Raw genomic sequence first — 25,580 nt, forward strand, 5'->3', positions numbered from 1 at the left:
TCCGGCGCTTGGTAGACAGGACCTACTACTGCCCCGGGGCTCAACTAAATTGCGAGGAAATAAGTCATTATGTTTCATGGCTTGAGGATCTTAATACTGTCAAGACAAAAAAATTCCTGAACTTAGAAATGTTAGTACTCAAAACGTGCGACCAATGGTGATCATATTGAACTACGGTCACATCTATAATCGAAAGATGGTAAGATTTTAACTATTTGTCCTTAATTAGTGCATCTTTTGCATACATTATTTTTGAAGCTAAACTTTCATTGCTTAGTATATTAATTACTATACGATGTTCTTCAACAGGGACTTCCGATGACAGTTGTGCCTCAGTGGATCGAGACTAAAGGTGGCATGTCAATGGTTAGCTTACGGTCGAGATATCCTACATTGCACATGAGTGCATTCAGGATTTCTGAAAGCGAAGAATGCTTAATAGTGAAAGATTGGAGCAAAATTGTTAACGATCGTAGAGAAGTACTAGGGGGCAGCAAGGAGAAGCGCAACCCAAGATTAGGAGACAGATTCATCTGCATGCTCCAGTATGATGAATCAGGAGAGCTATACATGTTCTATGCTATTCTACCTGAGAGGGAGCAGCACTAGTTCATGTTCTTAATTAGTGTCTCATGTCCGTGTCCTGAACTTCGATGTTGGTGATGATTATGTTGAACTCGATGATATCTTTGCTTCTGTTACAAAGTGAATGTTTCCTCTTTAAGCTAGCCAGTGTTGGTGATGATTAGATAGCTAGCGGTAATGACTATGATGATTAAATAGTGGTAATTAGACGACTACGATGATTTTTAGCTAGCTAGACTTTATTTATTTATTAATATGCGATGATGATGATGATGATGATGATGACTACAACTCATTATAACGTAAAACAATCCTAAATTAAATTGATAACACAAATTTAATTGAAAAATACAAAATAAAATAAAAACCCACAAACATTTAGTACCGGTTGGTGTTACCAACCGGTACTAAAGGGCTCCCGGCCCCCGGAGCTGGCTCGTGCCACATGGTTTCCCTTTAGCACCGGTTCGTGCTGAACCGGTACTAAAGGGGGGGCCTTTAGTGACCACACTTTAGTGCCGGTTATGGAACCGGCACTAAAGGGCCTTACGAACCGGTGCTATTGCCCGGTTCTGCACTAGTGAGGTGTCCGAATATTTGGAACATTGCTAAATATGACAAGTGACAATGATGTTTGAATTTTCTTTCATATGAGAAGTGCATGGGCTTTGTGTTAGTCATAGGGATTTGAAAAAGAGTGACAAAGTTTTGGTGAAACGTTGATTCATTTTTGTTACACCAAATTTCCATCACTCAATATGTTAACTTTTTAAGCAAAGTTCATGCCGAATTTCATTTCTGTCACTCAATATGCGGGCATTGTAATATCTCACGTTGTTCAATATTACTTTGTAAGCTTAGCTATGACAATATTGTTTATTTTGCTTACATGTGATTGAAATTGAGTTAATTTTTCTTACATATGACAAGTACATGGGCTTAGCATGTTATTCACAGGGATTTGAAAAGGAGTGACAAAGTTTTTGGTGAAACGTTGATTTATTTCCGTTATGCCAAATTTCTGTCACTCAATATGTTAACGTTTTAAGCAAAGTTCACGCCGAGTTTCATTTCCGTCACTCAATATGTGTGGCATTGTAATATCTCACATTGTTTTATATTACTTTTGTAAGCTTAGCTATGACAATAGTGTTTAATTTGCTTACATATGAATGGAATTGAGCGAAATTTTCTTACATATGACAAGTGCATGAGCTTAGAATGTTATTCACATGGATTTGAAAAGGTGACAAAGTTTTGGAGAAACGTTGATTCATTTTCGTTTCACCAAATTCCTGTCACTCAGTATGTTCAATATTCAGCAAAGATCATGCCAAATTTTCTCGGACCCTTCTTAGACAGTTCCCCTTCTCAATATTACTTTCATAAGCTAGTATTCATGTCAACCATTTACAATTGATAAGTGCTTCACAATGATTATTAGGGATCATGAGACGTAAGATCTACCATATCTGCAAATGTCCATGTATGGACAGTATGGAAACTGTAGTACAATTCGGCCTCTTCTTGAAGAAGGGATTCAAAAAAATTAGTGATAATGGTCTTTAACGTCAATTAGTATTCAATTCTAACCATTTGTATAATTCTTTTACGGACTTCATTGTTAATTATTGACCGCTGCATAGTGTATCCCATGCAACGTAAGGGTTGACTTCAACAATTTATACAGTAAAGTTATGTACTTTGAGGTTGATGAGGAACGCACATTCGAACTGGATGTGCATAAACTAAAGGATATAACCATCACATTTGGCGAGGGACGGAAGCAGTACATTGCACATAATAATTTCATCGGAAGAGAGTACATAGCCTTTTTCCTTGAAAGGAGCGGTCAACAGGTTAAGGACATTGTATCTCTCCAACAACCATGATGAGGTTGATGAAGAAGATACGATGACCAGGATCATGAAGATAGCCAGGATGACCACGATGATCGAAACAACCAAGATAACAAGGACAGTCAGGATGATGACGGAAGCCAGAATGATGAGGTTGAGCAAGATTATGAGGATGGTCCATTCAATTCTGCAATTTTCTCTCAAAGAATGAACAAGCTTACTCAGGAGGAGACCATGAATGTCATCGCGATGTTACCATCTAGTGTGGCCTTTTTGGGGAAGCCCTTTGTGCACCGTTTAACTAAATCTTCAAAAAATTCATCCTGAGATGTTTTGTACTCTTTCATCTTTTTTTGTTCATAACCAAGTATGGTGAGATGTCTCACATTGCGTGCTCTCTATTTGCTCTTAATGATGGGGATTTCAGAAGTTACATGTGAAGATGTTTCCGCAGTGGACATCCCCGTCGTCGGCACCACTGGAGTACGCCCTGGACCAACAGGGCGTGTCACCAACGTTCAGTACAAGACGGAATCAGACGGGCGCATATCCTTCTATGATTCCGGTTGGCGGTAGTTCATGACAGGAATGAGAGAACTAAGGGTCGACACACTTGTGATAATCACCATAAGGAAGAGCAACCGCAACGACTTGCAGATGATGTTGGTCGTTGACCATGTTTAGAAATAAGGTCTAAATCATGAATATATTAGCTGATGAACTGTTAGTTAGTATGTTAAGATGGATGTGATATATTGATGTTTGTTTCTTAAGTCGAACAAATTTGAAGTGTTACTTAATTAGTTTGTCGTTTATTTGCAAAAAATAATTTAAGTCTGGTTCGGTTATATTGAGAATCATATCACTACGTGAATTAACTTTATGGAAGTAATATTTTGTCAACGCACAATGCCAACAATTGGTGTCCTCTTTCGAGCCTAGCCCTCTAGTGGCGGGCGCTAAGGAACAACCGCCACTTCAAACATGACATCTGTGGCGGGCAACAACAGCGACCTATGGCGGTCATTAAATATGCCCGCCACTTGAAGTAATGTACCAATGGCGGGCATGTGCCCGCCACTGATGGCATATTAGCAGTGGTGGGAGAGGTCAGTGGCGGGCTGCCTTGAGAGTCTGGCCCGCCACTGCCGGGCTTTTTGCAGCCGCCACTACTAGGCATTCCAGCAATAGTGGATCTACCGCCTTGACACCTAGAGAAGCCTCTGCATCGCTCGACACCTTACCTCTCACCCGTGTCGTGTCGAAAGGGAAGTCCCCCGCCATTGCCTTCCTTGTGGCCGACATAGGCTTCAATGAGTGTGCCCTTCAGCGGCGGCGAGACAAGAAGGAGCAGGAGGAGGTAGTGGTAGCGGCGAAGGTTTCTTCCCCGAGCCGCCAGAGAGGCGACTAGGTGTCACAAGGTTTTTAATAGATATAAGGTACGGGCATTGTTAAGTACTTCAGTGAGTACTAGTTAAAAAGAGCTATTGATTTTTTTTAAACTCAGAAAATATAGAAAATTTGAAATTCAGTCTCCGGCATGGGCCCTAGGTTCCTTTTGTGTTTTCCACACTCCCCGACCAATTTTCAACTATTAATTGTAAGGAATGACTTACCCATGAATGAATTCTTCATAACATATAGGTCATCATTAGATGCACTTAGATGGATCCCAAACAATAAGTATTTACAAGAATGAATTCTCCATATCTTTATAATTACATGCAAGCAAATCATAAATGGTAAATCCTCATTACAACAAATAAATAAGTCACAAATGATAGATCATCATCATTCCACTTAAATAGATCTCATGTATCGTGCACATGTATACATGTAAATCATTAGTTGGAATATAAACTTCAAGTACATGTTGCACTTGATTTAAACATCTTAGCTCTCACCACACACACTGCTCATAATATAATGAAGTGTATAGACACACGATTTGACCCCCCCCCCTAACAAATATCATAGCCAATTCTCGTAGCATATCTATACCTGCTAATAAATTAAATAGAAATTCTTAATCCGTCATGCTATTTTACAGAAAACCTCCTTATGTTTCTGAAATTAACCGGTCGTTCAGTTTTAAGTCAGATTCTTGCTTTTGCATAAAACCCTTGATGTTTCTGACTTTCTGGCAATCAACTCACAGACCAGTTTTAAGTCAGATTTTCGCTTTTGCAGGAAATCTTTTGTTATTTGGGTTAAACACCCCGCAGTACATATCAAATGTCTTTTAAAAATAGTCATAGCTTTTAAACTCTAACTCCAAATTTAACATGTTATATATGGAATGTGATAACAAAAATGTATAGAATCTCAATATGATGTTATTTTACCTGCTAACCATTTTTAAATGCTATTTATTGTGCAACCTTAATCGATAGCACATGATCCGTTTTTCTTTCATACTAGTGCCAATCCGGATTGAAAATGAACACCGACCAAAACCAGGATTGGAGACAAAACAAACCATTTATAACCATGCATGCATGCCTCTGCAAAACATCACAGAAAAAACAGATTTCGCATCTTATGCCGAGTGAGAGACGCCTTAGGATTGCCAACATTCAAACCCATTGTGATTCTGTGAGCACTGAGTCCACTGTCGGTGAGGCTGGGAAGAAGGAGGATAAGTGGCAACACAGACGAGATGCCATGTGTTGAAATAAAGAATGTGAACCTACTGGGTCTTGAGTCTTGCCTATTTGATTAGGAGGTGTGGTATTTTTTTTCTTCCGTTGCAATGCAGGTGCTCTTTTGCTAGTTATTCCCTATATAAAATGAGTATCTACAACGTAGGGATTTACCGAGGGGTGGACACTAAGATAAATGGTTGAGGAGTATTGGGCACCAACATGAGCATCGGTACAGGAATGTGTAAATGATATTTATTTCGTAAAGTGCTGAAGGGCGTAATGGTCGTTTATTTGTTAAGAAGTTAATTATTTGTAAGTGATGGGGCCAATTTTATACGCAACCAAGAATCCCAGCGCAATCCTATACTCTTTTTGTGATAAGGATATGAGCATGCATATGAGATTATTTGCATAAACATGCACAAAATGGGTATCATGGACAATTGATCTAGCGGATGATCAGATCGCGGAGTAGTTTGGTATGTGTCCACGTGTATACACCATGTCTAAACACCATGTACTTTGCAATAAATGGGGTAAATACGCAGAAAAGCATTATGTACGACTGCTTCCTCTGTAAACAAATATAAGAGCGTTTAGATAATTAAAATAGTGATATAAACGCTTTTATATTAGTTTACGAAGGGGAGTATAAGATAAAAGTACATGATTTACATTTGTAAAATACACTAAAGATGGTTCCCATGGCAACTGTGCTAGTCAATTTGAAAACCTATACTATTTCAGCGCTCCTGGCTGATCTGCACATCCTAGTTTTCTCTTCCAAAGCATGCGTATACGTTGGTGTTGTTCCTCCCCTGCCCTGCATATATTCTTGTTTGCGCCTGCTGCAGTGTTGCGTGCCTAACCTACCACGATCGATAATTTAAGTGGCCCAGGCCAAACGGCCGGTCCTTGTTTGCAACTGCAAGGACGTGCTACGGCATAGCCATCCTGAAATCCTTGTTGGTTCTCCCTGCCTGATGGAGGCGGCTCGGCTCGCTACAGCATGACGTCGCGGCGCTTCTTGGGGTTGGCCGCCTCCGGGGCCCCCTTCCTCATCATCGCCACGAACTCCGTGTAGTTGATCCGCCCGTCCTGCAAACGATCAGCCAGGCATCTTCCAACATTGTCACGGCATGAAGAGAGCAGAAGCAGCAGCAGGCGAGAAGCGTCGCGAGTCAACTTACGTGGTCGGCGTCGACCTCCGATATGATGTCCTTGATGTCCCGGCCGTCCATCAGGCCTTTCTCCTTGAGGGCCTGCTCCAGCTCCTCGATCGTGATGTACCCGCTGTTGTCCTTGTCGAAGTACTGGAAGGCGGTGTAGAGGTGCTCCTCCCGGTCCATCCTGTTCATGTGCATCGTCGCCGTGATGAACTCGTCGTAGTCGATCATGCCGTTCCCGTCCGCGTCCGCCTGCGACCACCCATTGCCTAATTAATTATTAAGCGGCAATCCAAGGTGCCAACAAATCTATAAACCGATCTCGCGAGCTCTTCTTACGGCCTCCATCAGCTGCTGGACCTCCGCTTCGGAGAGCTTGGTGCCCTTCTTGGCCAGCCCCTTCCGCAGCTCGTCCACGGTGATGGTGCCGCTGTTGTCCGAGTCCATGCTCTTGAACATCTCCTTCAGCCCCCTGATCTCCTCCTCCGACAAGCACCCCGCGATCACCTGCCAAGCACCATTCCTCGAGCTTTCAGAATTCGGACTTGCTCAACTGGCTTGACTGAAAAAGGATCACAAAGTAAGTAAGCACCCTTAGCGCCGCCTTCTTGAACTGGTTCATAGCTGTGAACTGCTTGAGCCTGCCAAGGACGGCGTTGTCGATCAGCGTGTCGGGCGCCTCGCCGTCCTCTTTTATCCATGGATGGTCTGAACAGCAAAGGAAAAGAAATATTGCAAACATGTATGTATGGATGCAACTTGCAGAGTTGCAGGTGCAGAGCATTGCTGAAAATTCAGAAATGATGACACGCTTACTGAGGACGTCGTGCGCGGAAATCCTCCTCCTGGGGTCGGAGGTGAGCATCTTCCTGACGAGGTCCTTGGCGCCGCCGGAGATGCGCGGCCACGGGTCGCTGTTGAAGTCCACCTGCCCTCTCAGGATGGAGTTGAAGATGCCGTGCTCCGACTGCGCCCAGAAGGGCGGGACGCCGCAGAGCAGGATGTAGAGCATGACGCCGACGCTCCAGATGTCGGCCTGGGGCCCGTAGTTCCGCTTCAGCACCTCCGGCGCGATGTAGTAGGCGCTGCCGACGATGTCCCGGAAGACCTCCCCCTCCTTGAAGAAGACGGAGAGGCCGAAGTCGGTGGCCTTGAGCGGCGCGTTCTCTTCTTTGCTGAGGAGGAGGAAGTTCTCGGGCTTGAGGTCGCGGTGGATGACGCCCATGGTGTGGCAGGTGTGGATGATCCCCATGATGGTGCGGACGAGCGCCGCGGCGGCGCGCTCCGTGTAGTGGCCCTTGGCGATGATCCGGTCGAAGAGCTCGCCGCCGGCGCAGAGCTCCATGACCAGGTGCACCGCGTGCTTGTCCTCGTAGGCGCCCTTGAGCTCCACCACCCCGGGCTGGCCCGCCAGGTGGTACATGATCTGCACCTCCCGCCGGACGTCCTCCACGTCCTCCTTGGTGGACAGCTTCCGCTTGCTGATGGTCTTGCACGCCAGCTTCTGGCCCGTCGCCTTCTGCGTGCACAGCGACGTGACGCCGAACTGCCCGCGCCCCAGCTCCTTGCCGACGTTGTAGATGCTCTTGACGTCCTCCATGGGCCGGCCGAGGACGGGGCCGATCGGGGCGGGGGGCTTGACGTGCTGCGGCGCGGTGGAGGGCGACGCGGAGGACGGCCCGCCGGAGCTCCCGCCGTCGGGGCGGGACGAGCCAGAGGCCGCGGGATGGGACTTCCGGAACCACCGGCAGCACATGGCCATTGCCGGCGCGGGGGGTGCTCGCCGGCGAGCGGAACGTGCCGGGAACTTGGGGATGGTTCCCAGGTAGGCATTGGGCGCGTGCGCCGAGGAATTTGGGGGGCGCCGCTAAAAGGGAGGCGGGGAGGGAATGGCGGGAAGGCAACGGCTTCGTGCGTCGGCTTCGGTTTTTGCCTTTTTGCCCAGGACAGAAAAATAACGGACGCTTCCGTATGCTTATATCCACTTGGATCAAATGTCGTCACCTTTGGAAACTTTGCATACTTCGTATGTTATATAATTTTTTGGGGGTAAACCAAGTTTATTATTCACCAAAATCCACATAATGTGGGATACAAATTTGATCATGGGATTCGCCAAACAAAACGTGGCGTTCTAGACCTAAAGAAAATGCAAACTTGGCTAAACTATGAGCCTCGTAATTAACTACATGACTTTCAAAAATAAATTTACAACTAAAAAAAGAAGTTTGAAGTTTGATTTCGCTGATAATTGCGACGTCCGTCTTTGAGGATGGCTCTGACTACCTCCTTTGCATCCGAAGCTACCACAAAATGATGTAAGTTGAGATTTTGTGCAAGGGCTAGGGCCTCCTCCCTGCAAGCTAAGCTACCTAAGTATGTACCATTTTCATCTCCAATGACAAGAGCTGAGCTACCTAAGTATGTACCATTTTCATCTCTACAAACAGCTGCGGCCGTCCCCCCTACTCCCTTGCGGCATCCGGCAACAACAGTATTTTTGCATGACCCGTCGGCGGAGCTCTAGGGCGCTGATTAGATAGTAGTCTGGCCTTGAGGGGAGGAACGACTATTTTATGTGATCAAGTCCAGCTCCTCAATGAACCTACTAATGAAACAATGGATGGATTGGGGGCTCTGAAAATACCCTCTTGAATGGCCTTGCGCCGCGCTGCCCATATCGCCCAAAGAGTGACAGAAAAGCTTGACGAATATACCATGTGATAATAATTCCATGAGGGTAAATAGCCACTGTTTTGCATTAGGCTGTGTAGTTGTCACCAGGTTTTGCGCTAAATCCTCATTCACCAAGGCCCATGAGCACCTAAACATCGTGCATTCCAGAAGGGAGTGCCTCCATGAGTTGGGTGAACCGCACATCCCACGGGAATCCGAGTCTGTCATATGCCGATGTGCTCTAATGTCATTAGTCGGTATAGAAAGTTCGGACTGTCTCCAAAGAAACATTCGAACCTTGGCTAGGACATGCACTTTCCATAGGCTTTCCCAGGATTCTTCTTCAGTGGCAACAGTAGAGAACCCGGCTCTATTTTCCAGCCAAGCCTCTCTCCTCTGTCACGTAGCAACTAGCATACGGCATGGGGACTTAACGAAAAAAATCGTTCTTCTCATGGCTCCTACTCCAAAAGTCCTCAATGTTCGTCGTGCATAGGGGAATTCCAAGGATTACACGTGCATCCATTGGCATGAAGACCGACTCAACTTTCTGTCTATCCCAAGTCGTAGGAATTAGGAACTTTTTTTCAAGCGAACAATTCGGCCCCCTTGAGGGTTCGATGGAACGAACGTTTATGTTCGCTGGAACCAAACCCACAGGTTGAACCGCCTCCCTCTCTGTACGATGTTCTCCTAAGGTGCCCAGTTAAGCCAGAAAAGCAAGTTTACCAGTACTATTACTAAGCCTAAAAAATGTTATTTGGACCTTTCTTTGAATAGCTCAGAAAAAAACAAAATGCCATGACACTTATAATAAAAATGCCATCATATTAAAATGGACCGGATAAAAATGCCTTCAAAATTAAGTTTGCAATGGCTTGATAATGCAAAACGATTTGTTAGTGGGGATATGTTCATACAAAAGTTTGGCATGTCTTAGATTTAAATATCTTATACAGATAAAAGGTAGCAATGATGTTTATACACAAAAGGGAATGTCCTAATTCGCCATTGTTTCATAAAAATGATGGGAAAAAAGATTGAAAGAAAAATTGTCATGCTCTAGTGAATAAATCTACCACATATTTTAGAAAACACAAGTGTGTGATAAGTAACTAAAAATGGCATGCTTGTAGGAAAAAGTTATACTACATTAAGTTCATAATATGCCATGATGTTGAAATACACTTCTTGGCAATGTAATGTAAAATATTTGTCATGGTATGGGTCTAGAAAATAGTGAGTACCTAAAATTTCTCATGGATGTAACTAGACAAGGTCCAGTTGCAATTGCCATAGTCCAAAAAAGTTTGAATACATAACTTGCCATGGTCATAGAAAGTAAAAAAATGGACAGGCTTTTTTTGGTAAATAGTCACAACGAAATTAAGATGAAACCTTTTCTGTAGACATGGCAAATTTTGACAAATATTTGTAGTTGTCATCACATAGTAGATATATCAAAAAAAAAGGGTTTCAAGAAAAGTAATGGCAAAAAAATTATGAAAATATTCATGTAAAAAACTCTAATTTTCCATGGTGTGTATACTTAATTTGCCATGCTACCTACAAAAAAACACCATGGTCTAATTAATTTTTTTGCCATGGTCTAATTAAAAAATTTCCATGGACTAAATAATGAAATTGTCATGCTACCTATAGAAAACTACCATGGTTTTGATTTATAAAATTACCATGGTCTAACTAATATATTTGGCATGTTACCTATAATAAAACTACCATAAAGTAATTAATAAAATTGTTATGGTCTAATTAATAAAAAGTGTCATGCAACCAACAAAATAAACTACCATGATCTAGAAAGTAAAAATGTCATGGTACTTACAATAAAACTACTAATGTCTAATTAATAAAATTGCCATGTTATAAATAATAAAATCTTAATACTCGAAATAATAAAAGTGGCATGTTACATATAATAAAGATACCATGGTCTGATTTATAAAGTTGCCATGGTCTACATATTAAGATTGCCATGGTAAAAAATGAAATTACCATACTACATACAACAAAACTACCATGGCATGATTTATAAAATTTCCATAGTCTAACTAATAAGAATGCCATGTTGCCTATAGTTAAATTGCACAAAGTCTAACTAATAAAATTGTCATGGTCTAAAATAATAAAAAGTACCATGCTACCTGCAATGAAACTGCACAATATAAATTTAGGAAAGTTTCTTCCTAAGAAAAGATGGTGACTTTTGGGGATTTTGTAGTGGGAACATGACAAACTTACGGATTCATCATGGGCACATGGAGAATTTAGGACTTCTGTTCTTCGAAAAAAGGATTTCAAATTTAGGGTTTTGCTCTTTGGTAAGATGAGAAATTTGGGGATTCTCTTCTTTGATAAGAAGGAAATTTTAGAAATTTTCCATGGGCTAATGCCAAAATTAGGAATTTTTTTCTATAAAGAGGCAAGTGAGGGAGAGGAAAAAAATTCCCAGAGAGAGGAAGAGGAAGAAGATGTCGCACTTTTTTTCCATGTGTCAATTTTTTTGCCAACTCAGCCTGACAGGTGGGCCCAATCAATTAGTGACGTCAGCAAAGCACTTAGCATTTCCCATCAGTGTTTTTTGCCACTGTCAATTTTTCGGTTCGGTGTGAAATGCCACGGATTGTAAAGTGGTGGTTTTCGCTAACCGTGACACGAAAGTGATGGTTCCATGCATTTAACCCTTGATCATATAATGAGGTTGACTATTGCACTATTCTTTTTTCTACCTTCTTTTTCTTCAATTTTATTATAGTTTATTAGGAGCACGTGTAGAGGTGTACTACTGCATTAGTGCCCACTCCTCTCTTTCTTTTCCACCCATCTCCCTCACATAGACAAAGGAGCTACATAAGCGGGTTAGTTTATAGCCCCTTCTTATACTTATCCTAAGCAAAAGTACTCCCTCTGTACCAGTACATTATGCACATTACGAAAACCAGTAGTTCTCAAAACTCTTAGGCGCAAATAGCAATTAGTGATCCTAGTTTATCTCCCTTCTCCATCGGTAACCGATGTGCATGCTAGGTAATTAAAGGCTGGACCACTACATGCCTATGGCATATACTGTGATTGGGCATAGAGTTGCATGTCAATGTATGGGATTAAATCAGGACATTAAGTCCGGGAGTGGAAGGAAGAAATTAGCGCTATGATTGGAACGATTTCGGGTCAAGTTTCTCAACCTCGTCCAATATGTAGCCACCTAAGTCATGTTGCACCTTCTAATGTACCTAATGCACTGGTATAGAGGGAGTAATAAGTGTGTAGACAAAGGTAACGAATGTGCAGGCCGAAACACATGACCCTTTATCTCAGGGAGGGGGAGCACCTATATATATATAAGAAAGGATTAAGGGTGTCTCTAACACCGACCCCCAGACCGCCTGTATCCGTCTGGACGCAGCTGTCCGGACCCGCAAGCCATCCACAGCAACCCCATTGGTCTGTAGAGCAGTCCGAACAGCCACCTTCCCACAAACCAGAACCAAATCAGGGGGGCTTTGCGGGAGTCCCGGCACGAACCACATAAGACTTCGGCACACCAGGACCACCAAAAACTAAGGCCACACCGTTTCCGTGGTAAAATCCCCAAATCTCGTCTTTCACCCCCTGCTCTCCACCCAATTCATGCCCTTTTTCGCCGCCACCTACACATGGATCCGCTGGACTCGCAGGAGCACCCAAAATCCTCCAATGTTTTTTTAGTCTCCTCGTGTGTGTAGTGTGTTCTTGAAGTTGGAGAAGAAGAACTTCACCGTCATGCATTGTTGGTTGAAGTTGAATGGACAACCCAAGTGGAATCTCCACATTGCTAAGAGCGCCACCCATGCCATCGAGGAAGAAACCGGTGATCCAACTGACCCATCGAAAAAACCACCCAAGAAGGTTAGAAGAGGGTTTTGGGGAAAGAAGTGGGAGGAGGATAAGCCGAAGCGAGAAGATGTGGCGGCCATGATAACAGAGAGGTTCCAAGACATCTTGACGAAGAAGGAGGAGGCATATGTCAATCACTCTGACGTCAAGTTGGAAAAAAGGCAAGGAGGTTTAACTTGTTGATGGAGGCGACCAAGAAGAAGCTCAAGCTCGAAGAGAAAAAAGGTCATGCTCAAAGAGAAGAAGGAGAAGATCACAGCCACTGCGGAGGACGCGAAGATGTTGACCTTGAAGATGGAGGATTTAGATGATGACGCAAGAATGGTTGTGTAAGCCGTCTATTTCAAGAAGTTGCAGTGGCAGAAGGATGAGCTGGAGAGGGCGGAGAAGGAGGAGAAGGAGGCGGAGGCAGCCGAGATAGCAGTGACGATAGATTGAGCATGGAGGCTCGAATTGCCAATCCGGCAGGACAGAAAATCCATTTTTTGCATGGACTACCGGACTGATATTCTTTTGTGACGGGGCATATAAAAACTAAGCATACTTGCCTCCTTTTGGTTTTAACCAGTCGATGATGTGATCCAATGCTGGTGTGATCTAACACGCGCTATGTAGGGCTATCAGTGCATGGAAGAGGTCATCACGATGGAGGCTGGTGAGGGCGGTAGGCAGCACGATGCCTGGGCTAGAGCCGTTATGGCAAGGTCGGCCGCTAGCTTCATGATGGCGGTAGCCTTGTCGAGATGCTTTGTATTTTCCAATGAACTTTTATAGTACTCCTAAGAGCATTTAGATCACTACTTTATAGAGGGAATATATCTTTTTTTATTTTTTTCCAAACTCATGTTGAACATTTTTTGATTGGTACAAAACGTATTTTAAATAACAGGAACATTTGTTTACATTTTATTAACTTTAAAAAAATTGATGAACATATTTTTGATAAACTTTAACTTCTGTTTTTAGAATAAAAAATTGTGTTTTTATATTTTCATTCAAAATTTTTTAAATGCCGCAAATAGGTTTTTGAAACCAACATTTTTTAATAGTCATGGTCACTTTTTTTAATGTTATGTAACACATTTTTTCCTAAAATTATGCTAACATTTTCTACCATTGTATTAACTTTTATTACGAATGTTAAAAATATTTTTTTTAAATGCATGACCATTTTTAAAAATGTCGTGAAGTTTTTATATGAAGGCTATCTACATTTTTCTTAAAGTTTCGCGAATACTTTTTATACTACATGTACACTTCTTAAACGCGATTCCTTAGAATTGAAGTAAAATATTATTCCATTTCATAAATATAGTAAAAAGGAATAAAAACCATAACAAAAATAAATAAAAATATGTGCTAGCGCTCATCCTGCGCTGGGTCCCGTTTATGAAGCGCCAGAGCCGTGCCCTTTCTTTGTCTCGCTGCAGGCGAGACGAAGCCCCCCCCCCCCCCCCTATCAACCCTCCTTCGTGAGCGTGCTCTATTTGTGCGCCAGGGCTATACCTCGCCAGCAACGAGAGGAGCATTCATCTCTCCTTTGTGATTACTGTACTCACACCTTAGCCGGCCGACTACTCGAAGCATTTTAGCAAGTTTCTATGGACTTGTTCTAGAACCTTTCGATTGCCTCATGTTCTCGTCATTTCATTTCTCTATTTTCCTTCTTTTTCTGAAACATGTCTACTTTTTTCAATTCATGTTGTTCATTTTTCACATACATGCATAACCTTTTTTGATACATATTGAACATTTTTCAAATACACGATGAACATTTTTTTAAACATGTCCAAACATTTTTTTCAAATAAATGTTGAACATTTTCAAAGAAACATTAAACATTTTTTGAAAAGTATGAAACATTTTTATATTACAAGAACATTTTTTGTACATTATATGAATATTTTATAAAAATGTCACAACATTATTTTGAAATGTGTGAACATTTTTTTTCAAATGTAACGTAATTGTTTTTGAATGCTAACCATTATTTGAACATAAATAAACATTTTAGTTACCTTGTATAATTTTTTTAAAATGTCACAAACACTTGTTCGAAACACTTGAACATTGTTTTAAAATTTTAAAAATAATAAACGGTACTCCCTCTGTCCCATATTAGTTGGCGTCAAATGGATGTATCTAGACGTATTTCAGTGCTGGATACATCCATTTGAGCGTCAATTAATATGAGATGGAGTGAGTTAGGAATTTTTTTTCTCAAAACATTTAATAATATTGTTTAAATACCATGCATATATTTTTGAAACAGGTGAACTGTTTTAAGTGTAGAGAACATTTTTTGACTTTTTTTAAAGTTGCACGTATATTTTTTTCACACTGCTTGAACATTTTTATATGTGCATTCAATGCTTTTAGTTTTTGAAATAAATTAATTTCTAAAACATATGTATAAAAAATGAACGAACGAAGAGATAGGTCAAACTGGGCCGGGCTACTAGAGGCTGCGCTGAGGCGAGCGTACGCTATGTCTTGCAACAGGGACAGCAGACAGGAACGGTTGGATCGAGCATTTGATTATGTAAATGTGGGCCGTAGGGCGGGCCATCTCTCTCTCATTGTCTCAAAAAACAAAATTCTCTTTGCGCATCCTAAACAGTTTGTACCGCATCGCTGAGCTAGCACAGGAAATGCCAGTTTATTAGGCGGCCTTTGGTCCTTCCCCTTGCCCCCACATTAGGTGGGGGTACGGGCCTTAGGCCCGTTAGACTGTACAAATGTATGTATGTATACTACACTGTACAGTATTGTTGTACTTGTACAATACAGATAGAGATGTAAATATAAATTATAAAAAAAATATTTTTTTCATCTTCTTTGTTTTCACCTCTATACACCACCGTTACACGCCTGCATGCAAATACACCGATACTACGATCCTTCAGAAGACAAGAACAAACTATCACAGAATCAACCTCAACATACAAAAAACTGAACGCGCACCTGATGATAACTCAGTCTCAGCTTCCGCTAAAATGAATCATACTAACTTGAGGAGGTCATCCTTGGTGGCTTTCCTCCAAATTTCCAACGAATCTTCCAGACATTGTTGACACACAAGAGCTGTAAAGAAAAGTAAATCAGTGGTACACGATGTCACACACAACGACAAACTGAGTTCTTTTTTTTCCTTCTCTGATGAAGTCTTCATCAGTCTTCCCAGGATATTGCCAAGCTCGGGTCCTTCGGTCTGTGAAGAAAACATAAACTATATGTGAAGGCGAGAAATAGTCAACTTGTTCCCTCGGTTAGCTTTGGCTGCACAAGACATGAAATAATCAACAAAATCAAAGCGAAGAATCAAACAACCAATGTTACAGACAGTTACACATCAAGTAGATATAATTTCTAACGTGAAATTAGTCGTGCCTAGCGCTATGATCAAATGGGTGTCACATTCGCAGATGACACCATTTAAATGATAATTGTTTGGGAAGACATGTTTTTCTTAAAAAATATCTTCAGCTTCAACTACTTCTAGTTTGCATCTCTAGGAGACTGTAAACAACCCAAAATCATGCCGATTGGAGAAGCTGTTCTGTCTGTCTTCATGCAAGCACTCTTCAAGAAAGTAATTGTTGTCGCTTTTGGTGAGCTGAAATTACCGCAAGATGTAGCCGAGGAGCTGGAGAAACTATCCAGCAGTCTCTCAGCCATTCAAGCTCACGTTGAAGATGCTGAGGAGCGGCAGCTGAAGGATGAGACGGCACAAGACTGGCTTGCCAAGCTCAAGGATGTCGCATATGAGATGGATGACTTGCTCGATGATTATGCAGCTGAGGCCATTCAATCCAAACTAGAAGGACCGTCCAACTACAACCATTTGAACAAGGTTAGGAGCTGTTTCTGCTGCTTTTGGTTCAACACTTATTTATTCAACCAAAAGATATTACAAGACATAAGGAAGGTAGAGGAGAAGCTCGACAGGCTTGTCAAACAAAGAATATTGGCCCAAGCATGATCTGTATTATCGACAGGAAAGAGATAAAAGAGAGACCTCAGAGAAGTTCAATCATCGATGACTCAAAGTGTGTATGGAAGAGAAGAAGATAAAGAGATCATTGTGAAGATGTTGCTCGATCAGAAAAACTCCAACCATGCCATCCTTTCTATTCTTCACATAATGGGTATGGGCGGACTAGGGAAGATGACTCTTAACACAGCTGGTGGGCGGACTAGGGAAGATGACTCTTAACACAGCTGGTCTACAATAAAGGAGCATATTCACTTAAGGGTTTGTCTGTGTGTTTCAGAAAATTTTGATCACATGAAGCTTACCAGGAAAACCATTGAATCAGTCAACAGTGGGGTCTCATCGGTAACAACCAACATGAACTTGCTTCAAAAAGACCTCTCAACAAAGCTAAAAGATAAAAGGTTTCTTCTAGTACTTGATGACGTATGGAATGAGGATCCTGAAAAGTGGTATACATATCGCCGTGCTCCACTTACTAGGGGAAAGGGAAGCAGATTCGTAATAACCACAAGGAACAAAAATGTGGGGATAGTAATGGGCGGGATGGCTCCATACTATCTCGATCAGTTATCTGACAATGATTGCTGGTATTTGTTCAGGAGCTATGCTTTTGTAGATGGTAACTCCATTGAACACCAAAATTTGGTACGAATAGGCATGGAAATTGTAAAGAAGTTGAAAGGCCTGCCACTGGCTGCAAAAGCAATAGGCAGCTTACTATATTCCAAGGATACCGAGGATGATCGGGGAAAATGTATTGAGGAGTGAAATATGGGAATTGCCATCAGATCAGAACAATATACTACCAGCTCTGAGATTGAGTTACAATCATTTGCCGCCCGTACTGAAGAGATGTTTTGCATTTTGCTCGGTCTTTCACAAAGATTATGTGTTTGAGAAAGACAGGTTGGTCCAGATATGGATGGCCCTTGGGTCTATTCAGCCACAGCAGAGGAGAAGAATTGAAGAGACTGGAAGTAGCTATTTTGATGAATTACTAAGCAGGTCCTTCTTCCGATATCACAAAGGTGGATATGTGATGCATGATGCTATGCATGATCTAGCACAGTCGGTCTCAATTGATGAATGCCTCAGACTGGATGACCTTCCAAACAGCAGCAACCCTGCAAGAAGTGCCAGACACCTATCATTCTCTTGTGAAAATAGAAGTGAGACTTCATTTGAAGCCTTTCTTGGATTTAAGAGAGCACGGACACTTCTACTGCTAAGTGGATATAAATCAACGACGAGGTTTATCCCCGGTGATTTGTTCCTCAAGTTAAGGTACCTCCATGTGCTTGATTTGAACCGACGGGACATTACCAAGTTGCCAGATTCTATTGGAAGCTTAAAAATGCTACGGTATTTGAATCTCTCGGGCACTGGTATTGCAATGTTGCCTTCATCAATTGGTAGGCTCTTCAGCTTGCAAATACTTAAGTTGAAAAACTGCCATGAATTAGGTTGCCTCCCACAAAGCATAACCAATCTTGTAAATCTTCGATGGCTAGAAGCAAGAACAGAGTTGGTCACAGAGATATCCGGAATAGGCAACTTAACTTGCCTTCAACAGTTGGATGAATTTGTGGTCCGTACGGACAAGGGATACAAGATCAGTGGATTGAAGACAATGAAGGGGAGCCGAGGTCATATTTGTATTAAGAATATCGAGAGTGTGGCTAGTGCAGAGGAGGCAAGTCAAGCTTTTCTCAGCGAGAAGACATTCATCAACATCCTAGACCTTGTATGGTCCGATAACAGGAACTTACCATCAGAAGAAGTAAATTCAGACAAAAAGATACTTGAAGTCCTTCAGCCAAATCATGAACTGAAGGAGCTAACTATCAAGGCATTCGCAGGCTCCTCCTTTCCAAATTGGTTAAGTAGTCTTTCCCACTTGCAAACCATCCACTTGTCTGATTGCACGAAATGCTCGATTCTACCAGCGCTGGGAGAGCTGCCTCAACTCAAGTATTTAGATATTGGTGGGTTTCCGGCCATTATTCAAATCAACCATGAATTTTCAGGTACCAATGAAATTAAGGGGTTTCCAGCACTGAAAGAGCTCTTATTTGAAGACATGACTAGTCTTGAAAAGTGGGCCTCTGTAACTGATGGTGAATTTCTTCCGTCCCTCACAGAACTTGCAGTTATGGACTGCCCCCAAGTAACAGAATTCCCACTCCTCCCATCAACATTAGTGAAGTTCAAAATTTCTGAAACAGGGTTCGCTATTCTTCCAGAAGTCCATATTCCAAATTCTTGGTTTCCATCGTCGTTAGAATGCTTAGAGATTCATCAGTGTCCAAATCTCAAATCCTTAAAGGAAGGACTGCTTAACCAGCAATTATTGGCTCTCCAGCAGTTAACTATCACTCACTGTTTAGACCTAAAGGAAATGCCAGTTGAAGGATTCAGATCCCTAATTGCTCTTAGGAGTCTTCACATTTATGATTGTCCAAGGCTGGCACCATCAGGACATCATAGCTTGCTGCCCTCCAATCTTGAAGACTTGCGCATCAGCTCTTGTTCCGATCTTATTAACCCTCTTCTTCGGGAGCTTAATGAGCTCTCTTCGCTGACACATCTCGCGATCACCAATTGTGCTAGCCTTCATTCTTTTCCAGTAAAGCTCCCTGTCACTCTGCAAAAACTGGAGATCCTCAATTGCAGTAATCTGATCTACTTGCCTGGTGGTCTCGAAGATGCACCGTGTCTATCAGCTATAACCATCTTGAAATGTCCTCTCATACCATGCTTACCAAGGCGCCTTACAAAATCGTTGAAAGAACTGTATATCAAAGGATGCCCATATCTAACAGAGAGCTGCCAAGAAAACAGTGGAAGAGATTGGCATAGAATTGCTTATGTACCAATCATGGAGATCGATGATGATACTGTTGGGATTCGCCGGATTATCACTTGCGCCTCCGTAAACTCGCAAGAGAAGTGGGCTGGCAATTTTCTGGAAGACTGTCGAACACACACACTCCATTCCTTGTCAGAGATAAGTACACAATACATTTTACATTTTGGTCCTTGCCAAACTTCTATCTTTGCTTACAGGTACTACCAACACTCCCCCTCAAGATGGGGCAAATATATTTATGAGCCCCATCTTGCTACATAGTTTTTCAAAAGATACAACACTAACACCCTTTGTTAATACATCTGCAAGTTGATTTTCAGATCTAACAAAGTCAACTTGGAGAAGTCCCTCGTCTAGCTTTTCTCTTATGAAATGTCTATCAATTTCGATGTGTTTAGTTCTATCATGCTGGACTGGATTGTGTATTAACTTGATTACAGCCTGGTTATCACAAAAAAGTTGCAGTGGTCCTCCATCAAAAAGCCTAAGTTCAGATAATAGTATCCTCAACCACATCAATTCACATAGTCCTGAAGCCATGGATCTAAACTCTGCTTCAGCAGTAGATCGTGCCACCACACTTTGTTTTTTGCTCCTCCAACTAACAAGATTACCACCAACGAAAACACAGTAGCCAGATGTAGACCTTCTATCGTCTAGGCACCCAGCCCAATCAGCATCAGTAAAACCCTCTACTTTTAAGTGTCCATGATTAGAAAATAGAATCCCTCTTCCCGGACAACCTTTAAGATATCTTAGTATTCTGTGCACAACATCTAAATGACTTGATCTCGGGTCATGCATAAATCTGCTCACCAAGCTAACAGCATAGGCAATGTCTGGCCTAGTGTGTGATAAATAAATTAACCGACCAACTAACCTTTGATATTGATGTTTGTCCACAGGATCACCAGAATCTGCTCGAATACGATGGTTCTGCTCAATTGGAGTTGTCGCTGGTCTACAATTTAGCATGCCAGTTTCAGCGAGTAAATCAAGTACATATTTTCTTTGCGATAAGTAAATGCCTTGTGATCCATATGCAACCTCAATTCCCAGGAAATAATGAAGAAAACCCAGATCCTTAACTTCAAATGACTTGGCCAACATCTTCTTTAGGAATGCTATCCCATCATCATCATTGCCTGTGATCACAATATCATCAACATACACAATAAGGATGACAATCTTGCCACTCTGGTACTTAAAGAAAAGGGTGTGATCTGCATTGCTTTGTCGATAACCAATAGAGCATATCTCCTTTCTAAGTCGTCCAAACCATGCTCTAGGTGACTGTTTCAAACCATATAGAGACCTTTTCAGCCTACACACTTTACCCTCTGTTTCTTGTGTACCAAACCCAGGGGGAATCTCCATATAAACCTCTTCTTTCAAATCTCCATGAAGAAAAGCATTTTTAACATCCATTTGAAATAACCTCCACTTATTATTTGCAGCTATAGATATGAGAGCCCTAATGGTGTTCATTTTCGCCACTGGTGCGAAGGTCTCATCATAGTCCACTCCATAAGTCTGACTATACCCCTTTGCCACTAACCTGGCTTTATATCTTTCTACTTTTCCCTCTGAATTTTGTTTTACAGTAAATACCCATTTACAACCAACAACCCTTTTGTTAGGAGGAAGAGTAGTGAGTACCCAAGTATTATTTTTATCAAGTGTTGTCATCTCCTCTATCATAGCAGCTCTCCACTCCGGATATTGTTTCGCCTCCTGCCAATCACGTGGTATAGGTAGAGTGGAATCTAGTGCATCTATAAATGATTTATATTGGGAGCCCAATGATACATATGAGACATAATTAGAAATATCATATTGAGATAGATTTGATGGTAACTTCCCTGCAGTGGAACGTGGCTGCTTTCTGCGAGCGATAGGAATATCTAACTCATCAACTTGAGGAGATGACTCATGCACATCTGATTGTGTCACACTTGGCAAGGTTTCTTGTGCTTGTATTGCAGGAGCTTCTTGAGCTTCATGATCACACCTAGATGGAATAACTTCCTTCTCAGATCGGTTTCTCCTTTTATACACCTGAACTTCTTGTTCTTCATTTGGTTTAGGCCACTGTCTCCTTTTATACACCTGAACTTCTTGTTCTTCATTTGGTTTAGGCCACTTAACAGCTTCATTTGATTCATCTCGTAGCTCCCCCTGTGTCCGTTTCTGTTCAGCTTCTGATGTACCTTCATCTTCATCGTCATACATATCTGCAGCTGGAATCACTCCAACAATCATATTCCTGGATGCTGCTTCATTATATTCTTCACCTTTATCTCCCCCTATCTCGTTGTCCAGATCTGTAGCATCATTAACATATAAATCAGGAAAGACATCAGTTAAATCTACTGATTCCCCATAGAAAGGTTCATGCTCCCTGAACACTACATCCATGCTCACAAACTTCTGTTTCTCTGATGGGCACCAACATTTATAACCCTTTTGTTTTCCAGAGTATCCCACAAATACACATTTCACTGCTCTAGGGTCAAACTTGCCAACTGATGGTCTATGATCCCTCACAAAACATACACATCCAAATACCTTTGGTGGCACAACATATGTGGTTTCACCAGTTAGACACTCAAGCGGTGTCTTGTTATTGAGCACCCGGGATGGCATTCTATTCATCAAATAAGCCGCTGTCATCACAGCTTCAGCCCACAAATATTTAGGAACATTCATAGCTAACATGATACACCGGGTGATTTCTAAGAGATGTCTGTTCTTCCTTTCAGCCAACCCATTCTGCTGGGAAGTACCTGGGCAACTAGTTTGATGGATAATCCCAAAGCTTGACAGATACTCATCAAATTGGTTATTTACATATTCTGTACCATTGTCAGTTCGAAATATTTTCACCCGTGCATCATATTGATTCTTGATTAGGTTGTGGAAATCCTTAAAGCATTCAAACACGTCACTTTTATTTCTCAGTACATAAACCCAAGTAGTCCTAGTGCAACAGTCAATAAATGTAACGAAAGATTTGTATCCATAAAGTGACCACACCCCACTAGGACCCCACACATCTGAGTGGATAGTTTGAAATGGCACCATACTTCTGTGATCAGATGAAGTATATATACTACGGGTTAGCTTCCCATACTGACAAGCATCACATACTAGACTTTCTTTGCAAATTTTATTATAGAGATTAGGATACAACTGACCCAGGGTGTTAAAGGATATGTGTCCCAGCCTGCGATGATGAAGAAGAAATTCTTCCAATGGTGACTGAGATAGCACAGCAGCAGCCATAGGTGCCATATCATCATCCAAGTAGTATAGACCACCTCGCATAATTCCTGTCCCAAGGATTTTCCAAGTCCCAAGTTCCAGGAATAAACACCATGTTGGGAAGAAGATTACAGCACAATTAAGTTCTCCTGTAATGCAGCTGATGGATAGCAAATTGATTGGGAATGAGGGAACATGTAAAACAGATGATAGAGTCATATTTGGGCAACATTTAACTGTGCCTACTCCCTTAATACTCTGGCCAGAACCATCAGCAAGTCTAACATTTTGCCCTGTAAAATCAGGAGTATAACTGCAGAAATCCTTATATGAACCGGCCATATGTTTAGACGCACCAGAGTCTATTAACCACTGTGTACCAGTCTCAAAATAACTTCCTTTCACAAATTTCGAAGTATTACCACAGGGGTTAGCAGATGTAGCAAATATCTTGGTTGTGACCTTTCATCAATGATTCCTTTCTTGAACCTAAGCCACTTCTTCAACTCATCAGTAGTCATTTCGACAGTAATAGTCTGAGATTTTCCATCATTTTTAGTTGTCCCCATTGCACTAACATCAGTAGGACGTGCTGCCCGACAGCGATTACAGACACCTCGGAATGCAAAATTTACATTCTCACATCTTGTATTTGGACACAACCAATCCCCCTCTCGCTGCCATGATTTTGCAGTACCACTACCACATCCTTTACCTCTACCTGAACCATCGTCCCTTTGCTTACCAATCCCGGAAAACAGAGCCTGATATTTTCCATCCATAACGCTGCAAATTCCCTGGCCTTCCACTACCAGAATGCACACCTTCACACAATCACTCACAACTCCACTACCAATCGAAACTTACTCTGACCTTCACAGCCTCAATTGCACACTGCTCTTTGGTCTACTGCTTTGTTCTTCTCTCCACTCCAAGGCAGCAACAACAACCCACGAACAAATTCAGATTTAGGCAACACACCTCTTCTCTACTTGTTGAAGCCACAAGTCATCTTCATCTTCACTACCTCACCAGTTCACCTTTTCTCTGCTCGCACACACAGCAGGCACCAGGCACCTCCCTTTCTTCTCCCTTGCAACCTACCAGCAGCCACAGTTGAAGGGGACCTCACCTTCTACCTTCTCTACACTCCTCCACTGCTCCTCCTCTGCCACACAGTTCCACCAGTAGCAGCAGCAGCCAGGACAGGAGCCCTTCCAAGCAGCAGCCACAGCCACACCCCACAGAGCAGCAGCAGATCCAGATGCACCAGCAGCTGCCCTTCTCCTTGGTCAATCAGCAGCAGGACAGCAGACCAACACTCAGCAGTTCCCGCAGCACCTCCTGCGCCTCCTACTCTGCAGCCAGCTCGCCCAGAACGCGCCCACAACCGCCTCCTCCTCCGCGTCGCGCGCGCGCAAGAGCAGCCTCCTCTCTCTCCTGACCCCGCCAGGCCCGGCCGCCTTGCCGGCGAGGGACTACGCCGCCACCGCCGGAACGCCAACCTGCTCTGATGCCATGTTGGGATTCGCCAGATTATCACTTGCGCCTCCGTAAACTCGCAAGAGAAGTGGGCTGGCCCTCTCTTCCACCGTTCCTCTTTTGAGAGTCGACCAGGGTTGCCCGGCCCGATCCAACGCCTCGTCCGACGGCGCTGCCGGCCGGCGATGGATATGGAGAGGAGCTCGGGTCTTCCTTGTGTATATTAGGGCAGCAGTAGTTTTAGTTTGTCTTGGCTTCATGCCGTGGTCTGGCGTTATGCCGTGGGGATGCAAACCACTGGAGCTCTCGAGCGGCGTCTGGTGGTGGCCTCCGTCGTTTTCTTTCTTGCCACCATGGTGGTGGAAAGTGGAAGACGCCGGATCTGGCAAGATCCCCTTGAATAAGCTCGTTCTGGTGTTGTGGTGTTCCCTGATCTGGAGGGCATCCAACTGCTACTGCTTGTTTTCTCAGGCTACCATGGTGGTGGATGAGAAGCAGGATAGTTGCAGAATCCTGAAGTTTATAGGTCGAGTTCGAGCATATCAGCAGAGGTCCCTTTGGTGGAGCGACGGCGCCCATCGATGGCTGCCGGTCTTCGTAGGTGCCCTGTTTCTTCTAGCCGAATGGCGGCTGACTATATTCCTCCCGGCTTGCGTGCCTGATGGGAGGCAGTTCCAGTGGCGGCTCGGAGGCTATGGCGAGCAGGTGATGCTTCCATGGCGATTTCGTCGTGCCAAGTGGTTCGTCCCCGGCGACGGCGAGGTTCAATCTGGGCGGCGGCTGTCAAGGACCCGATCGCGTTTCTTGCTTTCAGTCTGGGGTCCTCCTTGTAAAAGTCAGGGACTTAATGTAATGTTCCTTTCTATTTTGGTCCTGTTGTAATATGTACTGCCGTGTTTATCCAAAAAAAAAAAAAAGAAGTGGGCTGGCGATTTTCTGGAAGACTGTCGAACACACACACTCCATTCCTTGTCAGAGATAAGTACACAATACATTTTACATTTTGGTCCTTGCCAAACTTCTATCTTTGCTTACAGGTACTACCAACAGATACCAACATATACAGCCAGAGCATATGGAAACGATTATCCTGAATACTTCACAGCATTACAACACAAATGGTATGAACTAGATGTACTT

At 42.7% G+C, this 25,580-nt stretch overlaps 1 protein-coding gene and 1 pseudogene across 1 annotated transcript; one reads left to right on the plus strand and one right to left on the minus strand.

Moving 5' to 3' along the window:
• Window positions 1-5,982: 5,982 nt before the first annotated feature.
• On the minus strand, window positions 5,983-8,017 carry LOC119314175 (calcium-dependent protein kinase 14-like). The gene is made up of 5 exons (XM_037588976.1): window positions 7,072-8,017; window positions 6,848-6,963; window positions 6,595-6,762; window positions 6,280-6,507; window positions 5,983-6,187 (listed from the first exon to the last, which is right to left on the minus strand). The coding sequence occupies exons 1-5, from the start codon at window positions 8,015-8,017 to the stop codon at window positions 6,092-6,094; spliced, it is 1,554 nt and encodes a 517-aa protein (XP_037444873.1). The 3' UTR covers window positions 5,983-6,091.
• An 8,322-nt stretch (window positions 8,018-16,339) lies between these two features.
• LOC119354369 lies at window positions 16,340-20,051 on the plus strand (annotated as a pseudogene).
• The last annotated feature ends 5,529 nt before the right edge of the window (window positions 20,052-25,580 follow it).

Source organism: Triticum dicoccoides, chromosome 1A (genome assembly GCF_002162155.2).
Source record: "Triticum dicoccoides isolate Atlit2015 ecotype Zavitan chromosome 1A, WEW_v2.0, whole genome shotgun sequence".
In the NCBI taxonomy this organism is placed as follows: domain Eukaryota; kingdom Viridiplantae; phylum Streptophyta; class Magnoliopsida; order Poales; family Poaceae; genus Triticum; species Triticum dicoccoides.